This window comes from Alexandromys fortis, unplaced genomic scaffold (genome assembly GCF_014885135.2).
Source record: "Alexandromys fortis isolate MF-2015 unplaced genomic scaffold, M_Fortis_MF-2015_v1.1 scaffold_62, whole genome shotgun sequence".
NCBI classification, from domain to species: domain Eukaryota; kingdom Metazoa; phylum Chordata; class Mammalia; order Rodentia; family Cricetidae; genus Alexandromys; species Alexandromys fortis.
In genome coordinates this window covers 757,815-780,043 of record NW_026067942.1, presented here as the reverse complement: position 1 = coordinate 780,043, position 22,229 = coordinate 757,815, and the positions used below count along the sequence as shown (strand labels likewise).

General features: G+C 45.9%; 1 protein-coding gene across 1 annotated transcript; it reads right to left on the bottom strand.

Moving 5' to 3' along the window:
• Positions 1–508: 508 nt before the first annotated feature.
• Bpnt1 (3'(2'), 5'-bisphosphate nucleotidase 1) lies at positions 509–21,638 on the bottom strand. The gene is made up of 9 exons (XM_050148183.1): positions 21,484–21,638; positions 15,130–15,256; positions 13,890–13,994; positions 12,092–12,199; positions 10,832–10,880; positions 8,443–8,534; positions 3,664–3,861; positions 2,819–2,924; positions 509–627 (listed from the first exon to the last, which is right to left on the bottom strand). Exons 2-9 carry the CDS (start codon positions 15,247–15,249, stop codon positions 533–535), a joined length of 873 nt encoding a protein of 290 aa, XP_050004140.1. The 5' UTR covers positions 15,250–15,256; positions 21,484–21,638; the 3' UTR covers positions 509–532.
• Between the last annotated feature and the right edge of the window lie 591 nt (positions 21,639–22,229).

The window sequence follows — 22,229 nt, the reverse complement described above, 5'->3', positions numbered from 1 at the left end:
CAACAAAAAACAAAAATAAAGACACAATAACAAAAACAAAAAACCAAAACAAACAAAAACACCAAGACCACTTAAGACACTGAATTAAAAATTATCCAGACGTCAAAACAATTGGTCTGGCTTAGCTAGTTAATAAAACTAAATTCCTTTTGTTTCTTCTTCTCCGTTGTTAGGCAGTGCCTTGCTCTGTAGCGGAGGCTGGTCTTGAGGCCCTGGGCTCAAGCACTGGAATAGCAATAACCACCACACCTGGCTAATTGTTTTTAGGGAGAAATGAAAAATAAAATGTAGCATATGCCTAAGGCATGAGAGTATTAGACTACACAGGTGAAATTCTTGAATCCCGTCTTCTATCCCTAACTACTGATCACTAAATCACTGGTCACTGATGAGTGCAGCTGAACTCTGATTGTTCAATCATTTCTAAGAGGCTGTGAGAACCAAGTCCTCGGGGTGGGCGGTTGCGCGAAACAGCCCTTTAGGGAGTTAGCGCGTTTTTGACAGACTCTGGCACCCGGCTTGCATAGTACTCTTAATTCCTCAGCGTGGCCAGGACTCCTGCGGAGTTCATGTGTTTCACCTCCTTGTCGTACTGGAGGGCGTTCCCGTGGATGTCCGTCAGCTTCCCTGCAGAAGAACGGCACGCGGAGTTAATGGGCAGTGTGGCCAGGCTGCTCCGGGGCTTCCTCTCTGGAGGACAGGATGGGGGAGGACTGACCCCAGGGCTCACACACGCTTCACTACTGAACTATGTCCTATCCCACTCTAGTTATTCTTTAATGACTTTGTACAATGTTTGTCCTGGGGATTAAACCTACGGTTTCATGCACACCAGGCAAGCACTCTACCACGGAGCTACATCTCCAGCTGTTTTTGTCTTTATTTTTGAGAAAAAGTCTAAGTTATCAAGGCTTGACCTTTTTTTTCCCCTCTTAACTTATTCTTCTCTCATAACTACATCCTGACCAATCTCCCCTCCCTTTTTAAAACAAGATCTCATCATAAAGCCCTGGCTGGCTTGAAACTTATTGGTAGGCTAGGCTAGCTCTGAACTTGTAGTTATCTTGGCTGTTCCACCCCAATACTTTCTTGCCTCCCTCCTGTCTTTGGAACTAGAGACGGAACCAAGGGCCTCCTGTATGCCAAATGTCAGGTCCAGCACTGAACTACAGACCTACGCTCTTTCTTTCCTCTTATTTATTTCTTTAAAATATTTATTTATTAGAGTTAGGGTTAGGAAAAAATATTTATTTTATGTGTATAGTGTTTTGCCTGCATGTGTATTGTGTACCACGTGAGTGCCTAGTGTCCTTGAAGGTCAGATGAGGGCACCATATCCGCTGGAATTGGAATTTCAGACTGTTATGAGCCACTATGTAGATGCTGGATCTGAGTCCTCTGCAAGAACAGCCATTGGCGTAAGCACTGAACCATCTCTTTAGTCATGTAATTGAATTTTTTTGGTATTAATTTCTCTTACTGTACAGTGTACTTCCCAAATGTTTTCTGTCTGTCTGTCTGTCTGTCTGTCTTAGTCAGGGATACTACTGCTATGATGAAACACCATGACCAAAAGCAACATGGGGAGGGAAGGGTTTATCTGGCTTATTTTACCTGAATCACAGTTCACTGAGGGAAGCTGAGGTGGGAACTCAAAAGCAGGCAAGAACCTCTGGAAGCAGGAGTTGATGCAGAGGCCATGGAGGGTGCTGCTTACTGGCTTGCTCATCATGGTTTGCTTGGGCTGCTTTCTTACAGTACCCACAACCACAGCCCGGGGATGGCGCCGCCCACAATGGGCTGGGCCCTCCCCACCAATTACCAATTAAGAAAATGCCCTATTGGCTTGTCTATAGCCCTATCTTATGGAGACATTTTCTCAGTTGAGGCTCCCTCCTTTCAGATGACTTTAGCTTGTGTCTTGATGACATAAAACTAGGGCTTCATACACGCCAGCCCAGTGCTCTACACAGAGGGCCTCATACACGCAGCCCGGTGCTCTACCACACAGTTATAACTCTACCCTCATCATCTATTTTCTAATTTTTAAAGACAGGGTCATGTCTTTTAAAAAAAAAATTTCTCTCTCTCTCTCTCTCTCTCTCTCTCTCTCTCTCTCTCTCTCTTTCTCTGTGATGTGGTGTGTGTCTGAGTGTGGCAGCAAAAGACAGGGCATGTCGAAGCTGGAGTTACAGGTGATTATGAACCACCAGCTGCAGGTTCTGGGAACTGAATTCTTTCCCTCTGGCAAAGCAGAGAGTTCTCTGAGTTTCTAAGCCTGGGTCACGTAATGAGTCCAAGGTGAGCAAGGGATGCACTGAGACAAACAGCAACAACAACAAAATAAGAGTCTGATTAACTGTATGAAGATGACATCCCATTCTTACTAAAGACTATAAACTAAGGACAATTCAGTCTGTTGAAAATAAAAATGCTGACATAAAAACGATGAATTTGGACGGATCATCTCTAGGCTTCCCTCCAGCACCTGCACTCCAGACATCTCAGTGAAAAATGCTAGCTGAGGGCTAGAGAGGTGGCCAGCAGTTAAAAGCATTCATGGCTGCCCTGCCAGGGGATGTGGGCTTGATTCCAAGTAACAACATGGGAGGCTTACAACTGTCTGTAACTCCAGTTCTAGGTAATCCAACACCCTCTTCTAACCTCCAAGGGCACCAGGCATGCATGTGGTACACAGACATCCATACAGACAAAACACCCATACACATAAAGTACAAAAAAAAAAAAAAGATTATTACTGAGATATAATGCCTAGGACAATATAAAAACCCAAATTCTCCAGGACAACTGGACTCACCTCCCACAGCATGAAGGATAACTTCCGGCGCACAAGTATCCCACTTCTTACAGCCAGGACTTGCGAATACATAAGCAGAGGCTTTGCCTTCGATCAGCTGGATGACCTGTAAGGTGAAAGGGATAATTACCCCACCATGAAGACTGAGCTGCCCACTAAGGACATTCATCAGTTCCTGTCACACTTAGATTAAAGCCCTAAGCAGATTAAAAGATACCAGCATCATCAAGAAATAAACCAGGCGAATAATAATAATAATAATACATGGTAAGCAAAAATTGAACCAAATACGCCACACTCCATAGTCCGAGGTAGATTAAGTTTTCTCTTTCACATGGTTTTTCTTTCTTTCTATAAAGGAAATACACAGTCACTACTGGACAAGCACTGTTTCTTAATTTCTAAGAAGCTGGCCATTGCTGAGTAATAGAGACCAGGCACCGCAATAGCCTGGTCCAGCAGGTGTGCTGCGCTAGCTAGCCTAACAGTTCTTTCAGAGACTTCAGAATCCTTCCGCCACTCCTTACCCTTGCTCCTCTCACTACTCAACTATGAACCATTATTATTGATTGGTATTATTTGATTTATTTGAGACAGAAGCTCCTGTAGCCCAGGCTGGCCTCAAACTTGATTTCTAGGCAAGGATACCCGACCTCCTGGTCCTCCTGTCCTCCATCTCCCCAGTGCTGGAACTCCAAGTATGCAGTACCACACTGGGCTGTGTTTTGTGTTTAGCTGCCTTACTGGTGTCTGTGAAGACCGGACTGAATAGAGAGACCATTTTGTAGGAGGTGTTTTTCTCAGGGACAGTACATTTCAGAGCCAATGGGACTCGTCCGCAGTACCTTGTTCCCTGCTCCCCCCACACGCAGTACGTTGTCAGGGTTCATGGCCGCAATGCAGTCTGTGACCAGCTTGTTGTTATGGGACCTGGTGGTTGTGATGATATGCTTCCCAGCGGGCACTTCTTTCAGCTGAAACCCAAAAGCACCTAAACCCAGAACTCCCCAGATGGTCCTGCCCAGCACAGCGTCAGGGCCCGCCTGTGTGGATGACAGCAGAACTCAGCGTCACAGCAGAAAGAAACAGTCAGCCTCACTTAGCTAAGTTACCAAGTTTGTTATAATGGATTCATTTTTGAGTTACAAAAGTGAAAACACACAATGCAATAAAATATAAGGACAGTAAATAGGCAAAGAATTTATCCTGATAACAATTTGATTTTCCTAATTGCTGCTTTGATCAACAATTTCAAAGAAGGGGGACACTTTTGTCCTGGGAAAGTGACCTTCCTACTCTTTGGAATCACCCACCAATCTGTTTAACTGAAAATAGCCATTTTTCAATGATATTGAAGTTCCAGGAAGTGCAACTGTATACTAATCATTGCTAGAGTGCTAATGTAATGATCATATATAGTTTCATTATTCAGGGGACAATAGGGACAATAGTGAGGATGCATTTTGCTGCCATCGAGACAGAGCAACCACACAAGCTGACGCTGCAGAAGGCTGTGGACAGCGGAGACTGGGCTGAGATGTAATGATAAATGCCTCAGTGGAACAAAGACCAGCACCATCTCAGGATCTGCACCTTCCTTTGTGGTGTTCAGAGATGTTTCAACCACACTGCTAAATACGCAGTTCATGTAGATAAACAGAGTTTAGAAAAGGAAAACTGATGCTAACACAAGAAGTCCAAACTCAACAATTTCCTATCACAGTGAGAAGAGGCACGCAATTCGTTCAACAAGGGTGTGTCAGAACCACACCAAGGTCTATGCACATGCATCAGCCCACCCAATACTCAGGGCAATACCATGTTATTATCCTTTTTTTTTTTAAAAAAAAATATTTATTTATTTATTATGTATACAATATTCTGTCTGTGTGTATGCCTACAGTCCAGAAGAGGGCACCAGACCCCATTACAGGTGGTTGTGAGCCACCATGTGGTTGCTGGGAATTGAACTCAGGACCTTTGGAAGAGGAGGCAATCCTCTTAACCTCTGAGCCATCTCTCCAGCCCCATTTTATTATCCTTAACAACAAGGTTTAGAATCAGTTGATAAACTGACCGAGGGGCCCAGGAAGTTCCTCTCAAAAGCCAGCTCCCCTGTGTTCAGAGCTCTTCTTGTTTCATTTTAGTTTTGGAGACATGGTCTCACCATGCAGCCATGGCTGACCTGGAACTGTTTATTGACCAGTTTGGCCTTGAAAATACATACATGCGTACATACATGCATGCATGCATTCATTCATTCATTCTAGACAGGGTTTCTCTGGATAGCCTCAGCTGCCCGGAACTCACTAAGCCAGGCTGTCCTGGAACTCACGCAGATCCACCAGCCTCTGCCTCCTGAGTGCTGGGATTAAAAGTACATGCCACACCGCCTGGTGAAAAGATTTATTTACATTTCTGTATGTGTACTATGTGTGCCTCAAACTAGAGTTCTAGATGGCCATGAGTAGCCATGTGGGTGTTGATAACCCAACCTGGGTTCTCTGCAAGAGCAGCAAGTGCTCTAACTGCCAAGCCTGAGAAGCTTGCTCTGATTTTGCTTTGCATTGTTGTCTTTGAGATGGGAATCTCACTGCGTTGCTGTGAATGACCTTGAAATGATGCTGCTGCCTTAGCCTTGAAAGTAGGCGGGACTACAGGTTAGTGCCACTGTGTCCATCAAAGTGGATGCTGGGTAACCTGAGCTGACTTGTCCAGTGTTTTCCAAGTCATCACTTCTTTGTCCTAGAGAAGTGTACTGGTGCTTCCAGGGTGAAATCGGCTTATGCTGTAGGCTGTGTGACCTTGGAAGCAGAGTCTGGGGTAGGCGGTGGTCGTCAAGGAGCATGTGCGGGATCAGCACCTGTAGAATGAAACACTGTGGACAGGGGCAATGGGCTGCAGTACAGCTAGGTGTCGGCTCTGCCTGCGACTATCGGGGAGCACCGGAGCTCAAGCTGCTCTTCAAGGGGCTCCAAACCTGACGGAAACGCCAGGCCTTTGCACACCTGCTCTTTCCGGTCCTGGGAGACAGACTGCTTTGAAAGGATTGTGATGGCTCTTCACAGGGGAAGCATTCCCTGAGAAGGCTGACTGTTGACTGGTTTTGCCTCCTGCCATGGAGCAACAGAGGAACCCAACCAAGTACCAGCTGCTTGGAATGTCAGTGTGCTTCCCTCTTCCCTCCTGACCACACCGCAGAACTCTCGATGGCAGCTCTAGATGCTCAGGAGGCTTTTGCCTGTATTCAACATTTAGAAAGTAGAGGCAGGAGAATTGTTTGTTCAAGACAAACCTGGGTTACATAGTGAGTTCTAGGCCAGTATGGGAAACACAACGAGATCCTATTTCAAAAAGAAAGAATCAGCCAGGCGGTGGTGGTGCACACCTTTAAACCCAGCACTTGAAGCAGGCAGATCTATGAATTCGAGAACAACCTGGTGCACAGAGGGAGTTCCAGGACAGCCGGGGGTATGCGGAGAAACTCTGTCTCGCTAAGCAAACTAACAAACAAAAAAATAAAGAGAGTTCATACTCTTTTGTGAATGACTGTGAAGACAAGAGGACAGGCCTGAGCACCTGGTGTCCTGCCCTCCCTGGGCTCTCAGCTGTCCTAGTCTTTCTTGCAAGGATTCCACAGGAAGGTTAGGGCTTATCCTTCCAGATGTGGGGTCATTCTTAATTCTGGTTAAGAAGATAACTCCAACATAAAGACAGATGGAGTCTCATGGTGTTTTCACCAATCAGTACTTACTAGAATCAAAAATAAACTTTCAGTTGTTCAGTTTTTTACCTTGCTAAGACAGCAATAGAGAATAAAAATAGGGCTCGGAACTCACTTTGAATCCCAGCTCTGCTGTTTACCCAATGGATGACATTGACACGTTCAGTGCTTCAGTTTTCTCCTTTTCCGTGTGTGTGTGTGTGTGTGTGTGTGTGTGTGTGTGTATGTGTGTGTGTGTGTGTGTGCGCGCGCCTTGCTCTTGCCAGGCAGGAGCTCTACCACTGACCTACACCCCAGCCCCCTTACTTTTTATTTCGCAACAGTCACACTTTGTTGTTGGCTGGTCCTGAGTTCATTCTGTTGCTTAGGCCTCCGCAGAAGTTGCAACACTCTCGCCCCAGCTTGAGGATCTGGGATAACAGGTCTGCACCACAGGCCACCTCGTATCCCTTTCTTTAGTATGGGCATAGCCGTTTCCTTACGGTGTGTGGTGAGTAATACAAGAGATAATGCAGGTGAATCCTGAGCACGGCAGCACAGCGGGAGCCCGCAAACCAGCACAGGGCACAGCGGGTGCCCATAACTTCAGCTCTGATGAAGACTACACACCTTCAGTCTCAAACACCGGCAGCAGCCAGCCTTTCGGCTTCTATTTGTTACAATACATTTTTGGCTATCAGGCAAAGAGGACGAAGAGGATTCAGCACAGGGAGAGGAAAGAAGAAGCGCAGAACAGGAGGAAACGGACCGTTCACAGGGCGGACAGGTGCCACAGTGCCTGCCTCTTTCCTCCCTAGCACTGGGACCAAGACCCTAGCTGATTCTCACCTTCGCTTCATTCCTCTGCTCCCTCAACTTCTCCTTTTCATTGCTCTGTGGAAAACGAATACAAGTTTTCTAGTCTCAGAAATAAGGGATGAAAATCATCAACAATTCCTAAGTACTTACAGGTCTGTTTTTGATAAAAGGGGCCATGCATACCCTTTTTCTATGTATTAAATACCCTTCCTTTAAGGAATAGGGTTAAAAGTCACAAACCCGTGCCCAAGTGTACTACAGCCCAGACAGCAAAGCCACACTGTGAAGATTAACACCCAAGCACTTCATTTGGACTCAACCAACAGTGCAGAGCCACCCTGGAAAACCCAAGAAATAAATCAAACTTCTAATCCCGTAATCAGCAGGAATAAACAAACTTACATTACGCCTAAATAAGAAGTCTGTTGTTCTCACATCAGACATTCAGAAGAGCTAGCCCCAACTCTGCTTAGTCTGTTTTCCAAAGTTCATCAAGTCCACTTTAATATGAAACTTTAAATATTGTATTTCAATAATTTCTTTAAAATCTAGCAATATATCTTGCCCTGGAATTATACTGGTCCCTTGTTTCTAAAGGAGATAGCGTCTCCGAAGTACAGCAGGAAGTCAAGAGCAGGTTGGAAGAGAGCGAGTGAGAGGAAGGGGCCACAAGCATCAGTGGCTGGCTACCTGGGCCGACAGGGAGGCAGGTGCTGTGCAGCATCACCTGGGAAGCCACATGGCTAGCATCTGTTCTTTGTTGACAAGGTTCACTTCTTCACTGTGCTTCAAGAACCACCTGTAAGCCAGGTGTCTTGATGGCCACACTAATCAAGAACCAAACCATTGCAATTGAATCACAATATATAAAGAGAATAGCGCCCTCAGTCTGCTTACCACATTACATTCCTGGCCCCAGTACCCTCAGAAAGCTCTAGTTCAACAGGTGAACCGCAGCCTGGGAAGCTGTACCTCGAGAAGTCCCGCCCCCAAGTGGCTCCATGTGCAAATGAGCGATGAGTGAGATGACAGCTGATGGCATCTGGACTCATCTGACACTCTCATCACGTATCAAATACTTTTGTGTCATTGGTGGCAGTACCTGGTAGTTGTAATACGGCTGGTTGATGATGCCTGCAATGGCCTTTCCTTCGTAAGCAATCCCAATAAGAACCGTTACATTGTCAAGAAGACCTGGGAAGGAAAGAATTAAGTATGTCATTCTCTCACATTATGGGTTACCACCAGTACATCAAACAAACAGCTGCTATTCTCATCATCATCATCATCATTATTGTTATTATTAATTTTTGTTTTCTTCCAGACAGGGTTTCTCTGGAACTCCTTCTTTAGACCAGGCTGGTCTTGAACTTCTGCCTCCTGAACGTTAGGCTTAGAGGTGTGCACCACCTCACTGCTAGTTACTTTTGCAGCAAAGGTAGGGAATGGGCAACGTTCACCCATGGACAACCCTACTTGAGGCAAATGCACAAGCTCTACGAGAGCTGGACAGAGACAACAATGGGTATTACAGTCGCTAAAATGAGTGGACAGTCACGACCACACTCTCCCTAGCAGTCTGCAAACCTGCTAAAGCCGGGGTGGCAAAGTCATCGAAAGAGTCCTTGTGCTCCCACCAGTTCCTTAATTCCTCTCCAGACTAACTTTTAGGCTCTGGTAGGCCTCAGTCTAGGGGTCACCACATGGTGCCGGATCACCTAAGGCATCAAAGTCTAGGGGTCACCACGTGGCACTGGATCACCTAAGGCACTGAAGTCTAGGGACACCATGTGGCACTGGATCACCTAGGGCACCGAAGTCTAGGGGTCACCATGTGGCACTGGATCACCTAGGGCACTGAAGTCTAGGGGTCACCACGCGGCACTGGATCACCTAGGGCACTGAAGTCTAGGGGTCACCACGTGGCACTGGATCACCTAGTGGATATAACTGCAAGACCCCCCTTCCCTGAGCCAGTAGTTAATCAAAGCTCTAGGATGAATTTCCTGTTTATTAATGGGCTTCAGAGAAGTTTTCAGCACACATGTGTACACATGCACAGTACACACACACACATATATGCATCTCCCCCCCCCACAGTACTTATGTGCCTCTCTCTCACACATACTCTTCCTAGAGTACAAATGCATGCACCATACTCAGACACACTCACACACAAATACATCTGGGTGCCACATACACACATTCATGTGCACACATGCGCACATGCTCTCACGCCCTCACACAGACACAATCACACAGTACATCACACACACACTCACATGCTGACACAGTCATACACATACTCAGTCACATAATCACACCACCACACAAACCCTCACACAGTCTTATGCATGTACCACACACTCACACAGTACACATGCATGCCACACAATCCTCATAGCACCTATGCACATTCCACACACACACACTGAATGCACTCAGTAACTATCATTTGATCTCATCGTGGGCCACCAACAGTTTCTCTGGCAGTTATAAGAAATCTCCATGGGAGCTGGAGAGATGGCTCAGTGGTTAAGAGCATTGCCTGCTCTTCCAAAGGTCCTGAGTTCAATTCCCAGTAACCACATGGTGGCTCACAACCATCTGTAAAGAGGTCTGGCGCTCTCTTCTGGCCTTCAGGCATACACACAGACAGAATATTGTATACATAATAAATAAATAAATAAATATTTAAAAAAAAAAAAAAGAAATCTCCATGAAGCTGGGGAACCAATAGAAGAAAACCTATGGTGGTCTTTCCAGGGTGTTATTGTTGTTTTAAGCTCAGGCTGGCCCGGCACTCACCACGAAGGCCAGGCTGACCTCACACTCTTCCTGCCTCGGTCTCACACATTCTCTGTGTAGATCTTCATGTCAGAAGCACAACTCCAGGCTTTCAAACCCTAACTCTGGCTCTGGGGTTCTTTTGACTCTTCTGCTTTGCTCTGTCTAGACAAGGTCTGACTCTGGTCCAGGCTGACCCAGGACTCGCTATGTACCTCCCCCACGCTGGCCTCAGACTCAAAGCAATCCTCCTGCCTTCGTGTGCTAAGATTACATGTGTGAACTATCACACAGCTCCTCCTGCCTTTAAGGCCTCTGCTTTTACTTCAATGTTTTCTGTTTTTCTCACTTCTGGTAACCTCAGATGAGGGGAGAGTGGGTGGGGCGGTTGCTATGGGACTGAGATGAGGGGAGGGCGAGGGGGATGCTGTGAGACCAGGTGTGGCAGAGCCAGGGCAGCACAGTTGGGCTCAGCATTTTTCTAGCCCATCCCTGGGGTAAGAAAGTCTACAGTGATGGTGTCTCCCCTGTGGGGACCTCGAAGCTGGAGCTGGTATTGTATGGGGCAGTATCTGAAGATGAACTCTGCTAGGAGGCACTCATGCATGACGAAGGAAGAACACGGCAGCTCTTCATCCGGTATGAGAACAGGACGCTCAGGAGGAGCTGTGCCTCAGCTACACGTGAGGCCGAGAGCTACTGACCTTCAGTGTATTCCTTGGTGCCATCTAAGGGATCGACCCAAACCACAAGCTGCAAAATAAAAACGGTTTTAATATGTTGGAACACATGATTATAGGTGGCTTAAATCAATATCATCAGTCTTGTGATCATAAAACAAACAAACAAACAAACAAACAAAAAAAACCCAACAGAACAACCCTGAAGTTTCCTAATCGTGGAGTACGGCCATTTAGAGTGAGCAGAAGCCTGGCTGAAGAACCCACCATGTTCTTCAATACAGTCAGTTGATAAATGCTGGCTGTCCCTGAACACTATATAGCTCTAGGTGGCGCTACAGGGGAAAATTTTCACAAGGCACTGAGACTATTTTCAACAGTCTAAGGTGTTACTTATTTTATATGTACGTGCAGATTTTTTTTTTCTCCAGTGTTTTGAGACAGGGCCTCTTTACATAGCCTTGGCTATCCTGGGACTCAGTACATAGACTAGGATGACCCTGAACTCACAGATCCACCTCCCTTTGCTTCTCAAAGGCTGGGATTAAAGGCACGTGTCACCATGCCAGGCTTGTACATGCTGATTTAAAGGTAAATAACCGTGTCTCAAACAAAACAAAACAAAAAATAAGGACACGTCACAATAACCCAAGAAAATGGAATGGCTCATAAAATGGGCTCTAGACTACATGAAAAAATCCCTCCTGCTTAGGACTTTACAGGCTCGGAATATCCTCACATGTGCACGCAGTAAGCTGGGTCTGAATCTCTGAGGCTCCTGATGCCACGTCTCATTATCTTTTTATCCCTCTTCCCACAGAATGGAACTTCTTCCTCACAGTAATTACTCCATAAGTGCAATGTTAATAATTTAAAACTAGGATCCCCTGGAGCTGGAGTTACAGGCAGCGGTTGGCCGCCCAGTGTGTTTGCTGGGAACTGCACCTGGACCCTCACCAAGAGCTGACATTGCTCTTAACTGCCAACCCATCTCTCCAGGCCAAGTGAGATGGTTTTCTAGAATGGCTAGACCCCTTGCCCACACAATGCTTTGTTACCAAATCTACTGAACAGCAAAGAGGACTTTCTTACTGAAAATGCTTTTCATAATGGTCTCGGAAGGCAGAGAGAGGAGACCGACAGGGGAGGGCTGTGAGTGGGGTCGGCCATGCGTCCGTGCGGTCCCACTCCTTTGTAACCACACACTTCCCTCTTACAGACAAACTGCAACCCCTTCACCATGGCAGCAGACGCAGACTGGCACGGTACAAAGATGGACCTTACGTCTTCCTCTTTGATAACACTGTACTGCGGCGGACACGGCTGCTTCAGGATTTCCTCCCACTGCCCGTCTTCAATCAGCTCTGGATCCACTTCTCCGGGAGGCAGATCCTGCAGCAGAGACAAGGTGACGCTCCTGAAACTGTTTGTTCACCATAGCTAGGGTGCGTCTTTTTTTTTTTTTAAGTTGGAAGGGAGATAACCTACATGGCTAGAAGCTGCTTCCCCTTGAAACTATGGTTTATTAAAAACCCCAATGCTATGTGTGGGGCCACTACTTAAAAGCTGGCCAGGGAGGCCCTAGTGGTACCTTAAACAATACAGGCACCCGTCTTTTGTCTTGGTTGTCCACTAGAATTAGATGATGAGACCTTACTGCTGAGGTCACCACACACTTTGGTTGCATGATATAGAGAAACCAAGCTAGAAATGACTTGGAGACCTTTTCCCTGCTCACCAGCTCTCATAATGCAGGCTGCTGGGAACCCCACAGACTACAGTACTGATCTGTCAAGCAAGATGCGCTACTTGTGCAGCAGTGGCACAGCTGCTATAGGAGATAACTACTGCTCTGGACAGAATCTGAGGTCGGCTCCACCGGGGCGGGGATCCATGCTTAGAGCTGTAAACCTACTCAGTGTCCGGAAACACACTCAATGAATAAGAGGGGAGGTCATAAGCCCTACTGGGGAATTAAACTCTACGGCTTTACCAAATTCGCATAGTGTCAAACCATCTTATAAATTATATGTTTATTCCCATGGCCAATTCCTATTCTTAGCTTTAACCCGAAGTTTCTTTTTTCTAGTGGTCTCTGATAAGTGGCCATTGACTGCTCGGCTCTAAACAAGACATTTTTATACCATCCCTCTGAGGTTCATGAAGCTCTGTGGGAGATGGGGCAGAAAGATTGCAGGAGCTGGACAATATGGAAAAGGGCTGCAAATACACAGTCAGTGCAACCGTGGACTCTCAACAATTACAGAAGACTGCACTGGGTCTGAAGAATGGGCCCATCAACCGTCAAGCAGAGATGGAAGAGACACGCAGGGGGCCCTCTCCTTCACAGCTGAACTATTTCCAGCAGACAGATTCAGGGGCTGGGGAAGCCATTGCCTTCAGTTGTAGACTGTACAAATTAAACAGTCACACAGAGAGCACTGGTCAAACTAAATGGGACACAAAACCAAATCACATCATGTATCTGGGAAAGGGAAAGGTGAGGGGGTTGGGAGGGGTGAGAGGGAAATTCAAGAGTCTGAGGAGTAACCGGGATGCATCATACACATGAACTAAATTGTCAATGAACTTAATAAAAATAAAAACAAAAACATATTCTGTCCTTTCCGTTACACTTATGCAAGTCTGACTTCTGAAGTGAAAGACAAGCAAACAACAAACCTAAACCCATTCTATCTCAAAGTTCCAGAACTTTGCCAAGTCCTAAAATTTAACTCTTGATGCTGGGGCTCACATCCAGGGCTTCACACATGGGAGCCACATGGTCTTCTTACTGAGACGTCCTCCCACCTTAGAGTCTCACCTACAGTAGGCAGTGCTCTACTGCCGAGCCTAACTTGTGGTTCCATAGCTGCATAGTCATTACAATGGTGACCACATCTCCCATCACTAAGAATGGAAACAGCCTAGAAGTGGACCAAAATCATGTAAAATCAGATTATCTCCTCTGAGGAATATGATATCCTTTGTGTTCAAACACCAGTTCCAATGCGATCACTGTGACCATGACGTGATTCAATGGCACGACAGTTATGAATCTGCGTGGTATAGTAACTCTTACCTCCTCCCCTATAATTGTCAGCTTAGGGAACTTCCGTGCCAGGGAAGAGCATATGCTCATCTGGACCAAGCGGTCGGCTTTGGTCTGCAGGTCTGTGGCTGAGGTCTGTAATAAAGAACGAACATCTCAAGAGAAATACAATTAGGGATAAGTGGTCTTCTAAAGCCCAAGTGCACAGTAGCCATATAATTTACACTATATGTTCAGATTTTAGATTCACGGAGCTTAACCACAAATGAATCAGCTAGTTGTATGTGCTACTGCTTCTCAGAGTTAACAGCAATTAAGACTGGGAAGGGAAGCTGGGTGGTATTGCATGACTGTAATCTCAGCATTTGGGAGGCTGAGTCAGGAGGACTGGCATAAATTTGAGATCAGCTTTCACTACAGCGTGCAATAAACACTAGATAAACAAAAGTAGTTTAGAAACACAGAGTGTATAAATAAGTATTGGTGGAGACAAACCCCAGACCTTGCATGTGCTGGGCAAACACTCCACTACTGAGCTACATTCTCAGCTCCAGAATGGTTCAAGTTTGTAAAGGTGCTTTTAAATTATTTGGAATATTTTCTCCTCTAGTTGAGAAATTCTTTTCTAAGATTGTAGTTACCAATCTTTTAAACCTTCTTTATAGGCTAAGAAAGACAAGAAACTACCAGTGTGCTGCTACATATTTTTATAATCTCATACTTGAAGAGCAGAAGCAGAAGGTTTGCCAGAAGTCCCAGGCCAGCCTGGTCTACGTAGTGAGTTCCAGGCCAGCCCCTGTAAGTCCTGTGCCGGCCTGGTCTACATAGTGAGTTAGAGCCAGCCATGACAGTACAACAAGTCTCACATAGCTCAGATTGGCCTTGAACTTACTATATAGCTGAGGCTAGCCTTGAACTTCTGAACCACTTGCCTTCATCTCCCAAGTGCTGGGACAATGCCTTCTATACCACATGAGGCTTTTATAGCTTTGAATAAGAAAAACTTATTTAAACATCAGATTTTATCAAACCATTTGCACGGTTTTGTATGGAATAGCTCAGGGCCTGTTCTGGAGGTGGACTTCCGGCAGAAGACCCAGTCATATATACAAAGCTCTTGGATGTGGGAGTCATTTTCAAAGCAGATACTGAAACTGAGATCTCGAGAGCTCCACCATTTTCATTGTTAGTTGGTCCAGATTATGACACTCTTTACCTACTATGAAGAACAAAAACCCATGACTGCAGGAACAGACGAGGTCTGCAGTACCTTCTGCACGATGCCCAGGTCTCCTTCGGCATTGACACACCTGACTATGCTTCCTGCCTTCTGAGCGATAGAATACGCTGAGGCTACGAGTCGCATCAACACAGTGTGGCTGGAAGCCATGATGAGCCTGGAAGGAAAGGACAAAAAGGTTCTATTACTTTAGCGACCAGCTACTAGTTTCAATTAATTGAATTCAAGACAACGCATATTTACTGAATGCCTTGGGTCACCTCAATTAACTGTGTAGGGTCTTATTTTATTTGAGACAGTTGCTCTGTGTAGCCCTGGCTGCCCTGGAACTCACTCAGTAAACCAGGCTGGCCTTGAACTCACGGAGATCCGCAAAAGTGTGTGCCACCACACCAGGTCACTGCGTAGGATTGTTAATAAATACACACTAATCTCAGTGTTAACTCTCTCAGTACACTCTGTAACAAAGTCTGGTAAAATGAAATCAGCAGGAGAAAACATTTTGAGTGTGAGGTGTGTAAAATGCAAAGCGGAAGGCTTAGGAGCTAAAACTGTAACATGTAACATCCACCCTTGCTCATCTGCTATTTTGAGCACTAGAGTTGATAAGTGCAAGAGAGTCGGGGCGAGCAGCATAAGGGACCTGGATGCTCACACAGCGTCAACTGCAAAAGGAGGAGCTGAGCTGCAGCTCAGTAGCAGAGCAATTGCTTTGCAATTCGGCATACTTAAAGTTCTGTGTGCAAATTCCAGCACTGTTTAAAAAACAAACAAAAACTGCTGTAATCACAACTATGTAGCCCTGACAGGCCTAGAACTCCCTGTGCAGAGCAGGTGGCTTTAAACTCACAGAGATTCACCTGCTTCTGTCTCCTGAGTGCTGGGCCTCCCTACTCATTCTGTTTATGTAAAAGAGTCTCACAGAGTAGCCCAGGCTTGCCTCAAAGTACTATTTCCTCCTGCCTCTGCACCCGTGTGACAAGTAAATGCCACCACGCCTGCCTTCGATAGCAAGATGTAAAAAGGTCACTCTGAAGGGCCATGCCACTGGGGCCAACTGAGGCGTTAGCTGCTATCCCAGCCTGGTTATCTTCCCTCCCGTTTTCTTCCCTTTCCTTCTACAAGTAATTTCAACAACATTCCCTGGAAAGCCTATTGTACTGCATCTCTGTCTCCAAGTGCTTATGGCAGAGACTCTCGGGTCACAGATGCAGCCAGCAATAGAACACCTGCAAAGCCCTGGGTTCAATCCCCACTACAGCAACACACACACACACACACACACACACACACACACACACACACACACACACACGAAACACACTTGGTGGCCTAGACCTGCATGAAATCCAAGCACTCAGAAAGCTGAGCCAGGAAAATCTGAAAACAGAGCTCAGCCTAGGCTATATAGCAAGTTCTAGGTTAACCTGGCTAAATAAAGACAAATTGCTTCAACAACAACAAAAACCTTTAAAACTTAAAACAAACAAAAGCTTTCCCAACTCAAAATCCAATCAGGCTGACATTGCTTTTCTTACTTAGGTCAAGTAATCCTTATCCACGGGGACCATAAATAAAGGACAAATAAACCTGTTTGTTCCATTGCCAGTTTCTGATTGAATAGCTGACTTAACATACCTTTAAATTCACTTGCATCCTTTTCTGTTGCCTCTGATATAATCACAAGAATAAAGAACAGAAAGGGGCAAGCCGGGCGGTGGTGGCGCACGCCTTTAATCCCAGCTCTCGGGAGGCGAGGCAAAGGCAAGTGGATCTGTGTGAGTTTGAGGCCAGCCTGGTCTACAAGAGCTAGTTCCAGGATGGGCTCCAAAGCTACAGAGAAACTCTGTCTCAAAAAAAAAAAAAAAAAAAAAAACAAACCAAAACAAACCAGAAATGGGCAATAAACTAAACAAACACATGAGGACTGGAGAGATGGTTCAGTGTTTAAGAGCACTGGCTGTTCTTCCAGGGGTCCTAAGTTCAATTCCCAGCAACCACATGGTTGCAATGAGATCTGGCACCCTCTTCTGGCCTGCAGGCATACATGCAGAATGAAGATAGAACAGTGTATGCATAATGAATAAATCAATCTTTTCTTTTTTTCCTTTCTTTCTTTTTTTCTTCTTTTTTTTTCTTCAAGACAGGGTTTCTCTGTAGCTTTGAGGACTGCTTTGGAACTAGTTCTCACAGACCAGGCTGACCTTAAAAAATAAATAAATCTTAAAAAAAAAGGTGAAAGTTCTTAAAAGATGCAACTGAGGAGCCGGAGAGATGGCTAAGTGAATAAGAGCACTGGCTGCTCTGGCAGGACCTGGGTGCAGCTCCTGGCGCCCACAAGGCAGCTCTCGACTGTAACTCCAGTTCCAGGCCAGTTCTTCTTTTGACACCTGAAGGTACAGGCATGCATGTGATTGACAGGCTTACATCAAGCAAAACATTCATACACATAATCCCAGCACTCGGGAGCAGAGGCAGCTGATCTCTCAGAGTTTGAGGCCAGCCTGGGCTACAGTGTGAGCTCCAGGGCAGCCGAGGCTGCACAGAAGGGAGAGAGAAAAGGTGTAATTGAAACTGATGTGCAGCACTGAAAACCCTCTGTGGCCAGTACCTGTCAGGTGTGAAGATGAAGATAAAATAAATATCTATGTCGTATTTTCTTAAGTTGTAATCAAGCTATGTTGATTTCTTGACATGCTAGGTTTTGCGGGGGGGAATAAAGTAAGCTATGAGCATTACCAACTCAGGAACACCACAAATGTAATAATTAGGAAAACATTTCCTTGAACAGCCATGGAGCTAATGTACTTTCAACTGGAAAGGTAGATCCAGGCTGCTAACCTTACCCAGCACGTCTTCTTGGTAAGGGGATGCTGGGAAATCACACGTGAGGCCTCACTAGGTGAGGTCTTTCTCACTGAGCTAGACTCCACTCCCTACATGCCTAAATGCTGACCAGAGTTTAACTTGTGGGAGTGGTGACAGAGGTAATTTTCCTTCACCAGAACTTTTCATAGAGATCATTTACCCTTAATCCAATTCAGTAATCATTTGAGCCTCATTAGACTTCGGGCATGATTAATCCACTTCCTCTTAAGCTTGCCACCTAAATGCAGGCTTTTCCTCTCTCACCAGAAAATTTCCAGGCTACCTGCTCACTACCTTACTTTATAATTCACCCTATGTGTACGAACCACAATTGAGAGAGAACATTACCTTGTAAGACATAAGAATAGAAAGATTACTAACCCTGAGGGCCCTGACAGTTTTCTTACCATAGTTTTTAAAGAAATATATACAATTTTGATTCTTGGTATAAATAAAAAGAAAAAAACTATCAAAACACAAAATGTGTGAAAGAGAGTCCTACTAGCCTTTTCACTTCTTCCCCAGATGGGAGTTACCCTTTGAAGTGACAGGTGACTTAAGAACAAGGCTAACACCAGCCACTAAGTTACCTTCCTTACAGCAGCTCAAAAACCTTTCAAAATCTTAGCTAAAACAAACAAACAAACAAAAACAAAAGACCCACCACAACAAAAAAAAAAAACAAAAAACACTGTAGTGACTACAAGCACAGACTCGGGGGTCAGCTGCCCAGGTCCCCATCCTGGCATCCATTAGCTTTAGGAAAGTCACCCAGACTCTCCATCCTTGAACTTATAAGTGGGAAAAACTGCACCTATTAGTATAAGTTGCTGCAATTATGAAATAAATACTACATGGAAGGCATTGGCCCTACAGATAAGCATCAAGCAACGCTGGCTAAACATATTTAAGTGGTTTCCTTTGTTCTGGCTACAACAGAGATTCATGGGAGTGTTAAAAACAAAAGGTGAGGGGCTGGAGAGACAGCTCAATGGGTAACAGCACACACTGCTCCTGTAGAGGACCAGAGGTCAGATCCCAGAACCCACATTGAGCAGCTGACAAACACTTGTAACTCCAGCACCAGGGGACCAGGCGTCCTCTTCTGGCCTCCATGGGCACCTGCACTCATGCATACATACCCACGTACACACACAGCACATGTATATAATCTAAAATAAAATTTAAACATCTCCCTTGGGCTCATGTGTCTGAATGAATACTTTTCACCAAGTGCCGGTGTTGCTTTAGGACACCGTGGGCAGAGCCTTTAGGAGGCTAACCCTAGAGGAAGTGGATGGCTGGATGCTGGGCCTTCAGATTTTATCAGGCCGGTCCATCACTTCTCTGCTTTCTGTGCAGGTTCTCTGCTTCCAGATCCACCAACATGTCCGAAGCCACATGCAAACTTCCACTGCCAAGAATGGCGTGCAGCCATGTCTTTCCACCATGATGGACTGTGTGCCCCTGAAACCATCAGCCAAAATAAACGTCTTCTTCCTGAGTTGCTTCTCACTCACTGGTGAGGGAAGCAATTAAGACAAGAGATATTCCGATCTAGGGAGGCAGGGTGGTGCCTAGCGGGAAAGAAGCTCTCCTGCACCATTAGGGAGGCGGGGTGGCGCCTGGCGGGACAGAAGCTCTCCTGCATTACATCCGCGGCTTGAGGCTTGAGTAAATATGACAAGCACTGAATAAAAAGGCAATCAACCTAACACCCATGCACGTAAGAAATCTCTACAATGCCTCCCAGCCGTTTTTAAGGATGGAAAACACAAGCCAGGCATGGAGTGCGCCTATAATCTCACCACTCAGAAGGCTGGTGTTCCTGTTCCTAAGAGAACTGCTAAAAGTTGAGACTAGCCTGGACTAGAGACCAAGTGCCAGATCAGCCAGGTCTACACAGTAAGACTGTCTCCAAACAAACAAAAAACAACAACAAAAAGGAAAATAGCAAGGCTCAAATGACCAGTTTGTTCTCATAGCCTTAACATTTAAGGGCTAAAAACAAAACAAAACAAACAAAAACAACAAGAAAAAATAAAAACAAATAAAATAGCCCACCTGTATCCTTTTTGTCCTTTCTCTTTAAATTCTTACAAGGATGATGAACATGCAGATTAGGATTTTAAAATGTCTGATATAGTCCCAGTGAAGCATTAAAATCATTTATCTTTGGGGCCCGTTTAAAGAGTGCTTAAGTTCAAGGTTTCAGGAAAGATAAAACTGAGTACGATGGAGCAGATTCTGAACAATTAATATTGATCCCCTTGTTACCAGTTATCAGAATAGAATAATCAGCTGGGTGTGGTGACCCTGCTTCTAGTCTTTGCACTTAGGAAGCTGAGTCAGGAGAGCTGGTAATAACACACCAGCATTAGTTACACAGTAGGTTCCAGGCCAGCTTTGGCTACTTCGTGGGGTACTTTGTCCCAATACCCATGCATGCACATGCATACTCTAAACAAAATGAATGTTTGGATAAAGTGTGTGTGTGTGTGTGTGTGTGTGTGTGTAAACATAGAAATGCATGTATTACACACACACACACCACAGCTGGCATTAGAACCCTGGCCTCTTGCCTGGTAGGCAAGCACTCTACCAACTGAACAATATCTCTCAGTAAAATTTCAGAAACGAATCCAAACATACTGCTAAGAGTGGTATTTTAAATCCAGGAAAGCAGCCGACACAAGCCTAGCGCTTAGGAAGGGGAGGCAGGAAGGTTGTGGATTTGAGGCGAGCCTGGGTTACACCATAAGATCCTGTCTCAAATAGCCGGGCGGTGGTGGCGCATGCCTTTAATCCCAGCACTCGGGAGGCAGAGGCAGGCGGATCTCTGTGAGTTCGAGACCAGCCTGGTCTTACAAGAGCTAGTTCCAGGACAGGCTCCAAAACCACAGAGAAACCCTGTCTCGAAAAACCAAAAAAAAAAAAAAAAAAAAAAAAAAAAAGCGATACTCCAGTGAAAATGAGGCAAATACAGTTAACAAACAATTCCCAGAAAAAGAAAAGCGCTGGTCACCAAATACATAAATGTAATACTATTGAACACACAAACGAAATGCAAACTTAGAGAAGTAAGATCGACACATGCAAGCGTTTGCCCGGTCTGCAAGGATTGAGAGAACATGTTCCTACAGGAACCCTTTAGCAAACATCTTTCGAAGTAGGAATTATGTTCCTGGGGAAACAAATCACAACGGCCTACTAGTGTGTAAACATGACAACCAAAAGAATATCGGCTCTTGTGAAGCTTCCAGATCAGGATGCAGTAAGAAGCGACAGTCAAGTTTAACCTTGCGGTTTACTCAGTGTTAAGCAGCGTCCTTCCAGAAGTCCAAGCCCAGGTAAACAACCACATGTGGCCACTCAAGCTCCTAGAAGCGGCTGGACTGCAGGCAGTTCCCACGGGGCGCTTTGCATCACAACCCCTGGCTCTCCTCTCCTCCGTGCCAGAGGAGGACCAAGCAATTACAGCCTCGAAGGCCCTGCCCTGCCGCGGGGGAAACTTACACTCAGCCGCCCCGCGTCCCAAAACTGCTGTTCCGCTGAGTCGCTCCCTGCCCGGTCCCGCTTCCTCCAAGTCCACCGGTCCAATGTGCACAAGGAGACACGGCTTCCGCGGCTGCGCTAGCGAGAACTCGGCGCAGGCGCACAGCAGTCTCCCCGTGGGCTCCGGACCGACGGGGAAGAACCTGCTTTGCACAGGTTTACGCCACCTGTCGTCAAAGCCCGAGTCCCCGGGACGTTCCCGGGTGCTGGCTCCTGGCGTCTTAGCTTCACCTCAGCAACAGTTTTTACTTGTTTTGTTTCTTTTTGTTGTTGTTTTTTCTCAGAAGTTTGGAACCTTGGTCACTTGAGGGGAATCTCAGCCAAGGGCAAGTAGCTATGCCCTGTTCTGCCCAGACAGCACGGCCAGAGTTTCCCTAGGGGCTGGCTGCCTTCCTAGCTCCTGGTTCAGAAAGAACACAGGCTCCGGGATGCAATCCTGGGATCCCTGTGGCACCTTGGCCAGGGTGACGTGTGGCTGTAGGCCCCCGGCGGGGTGTGCACCACTCTCAGCCCTGCTTGTCTGCTTGTTTTGTTTCTTGACGTGGGGTTTAGGTAGCCCAGGTTAACCTTGAGCCACACTTCTTCCTTAGCTGCAATTGCACAGGTGCCACCACCACGCCTGGCTTGTCTGTTGTTGGTTTTTTGTTTTCTCTTCCTTCCTTCCTTCCTTCCTTCCTTCCTTCCTTCCTTCCTTCCTTTTTTTTTTT

What these genes read in the sequence shown, in the direction of transcription:
- Bpnt1 (XM_050148183.1), bottom strand. Translation starts at nt 15,249, where the DNA reads ATGGCTTCCAGCCACACTGTGTTGATGCGACTCGTAGCCTCAGCGTAT. An exon ending in GTGTTATCAAAGAGGAAGAC is followed by an intron (nt 10,881 to 12,091) that starts GTAAGGTCCATC and finishes TTTATTTTGCAG; the next exon opens with CTTGTGGTTTGGGTCGATCC. An exon ending in AGCCGTATTACAACTACCAG is followed by an intron (nt 3,862 to 8,442) that starts GTACTGCCACCA and finishes TCATCCACACAG; the next exon opens with GCGGGCCCTGACGCTGTGCT.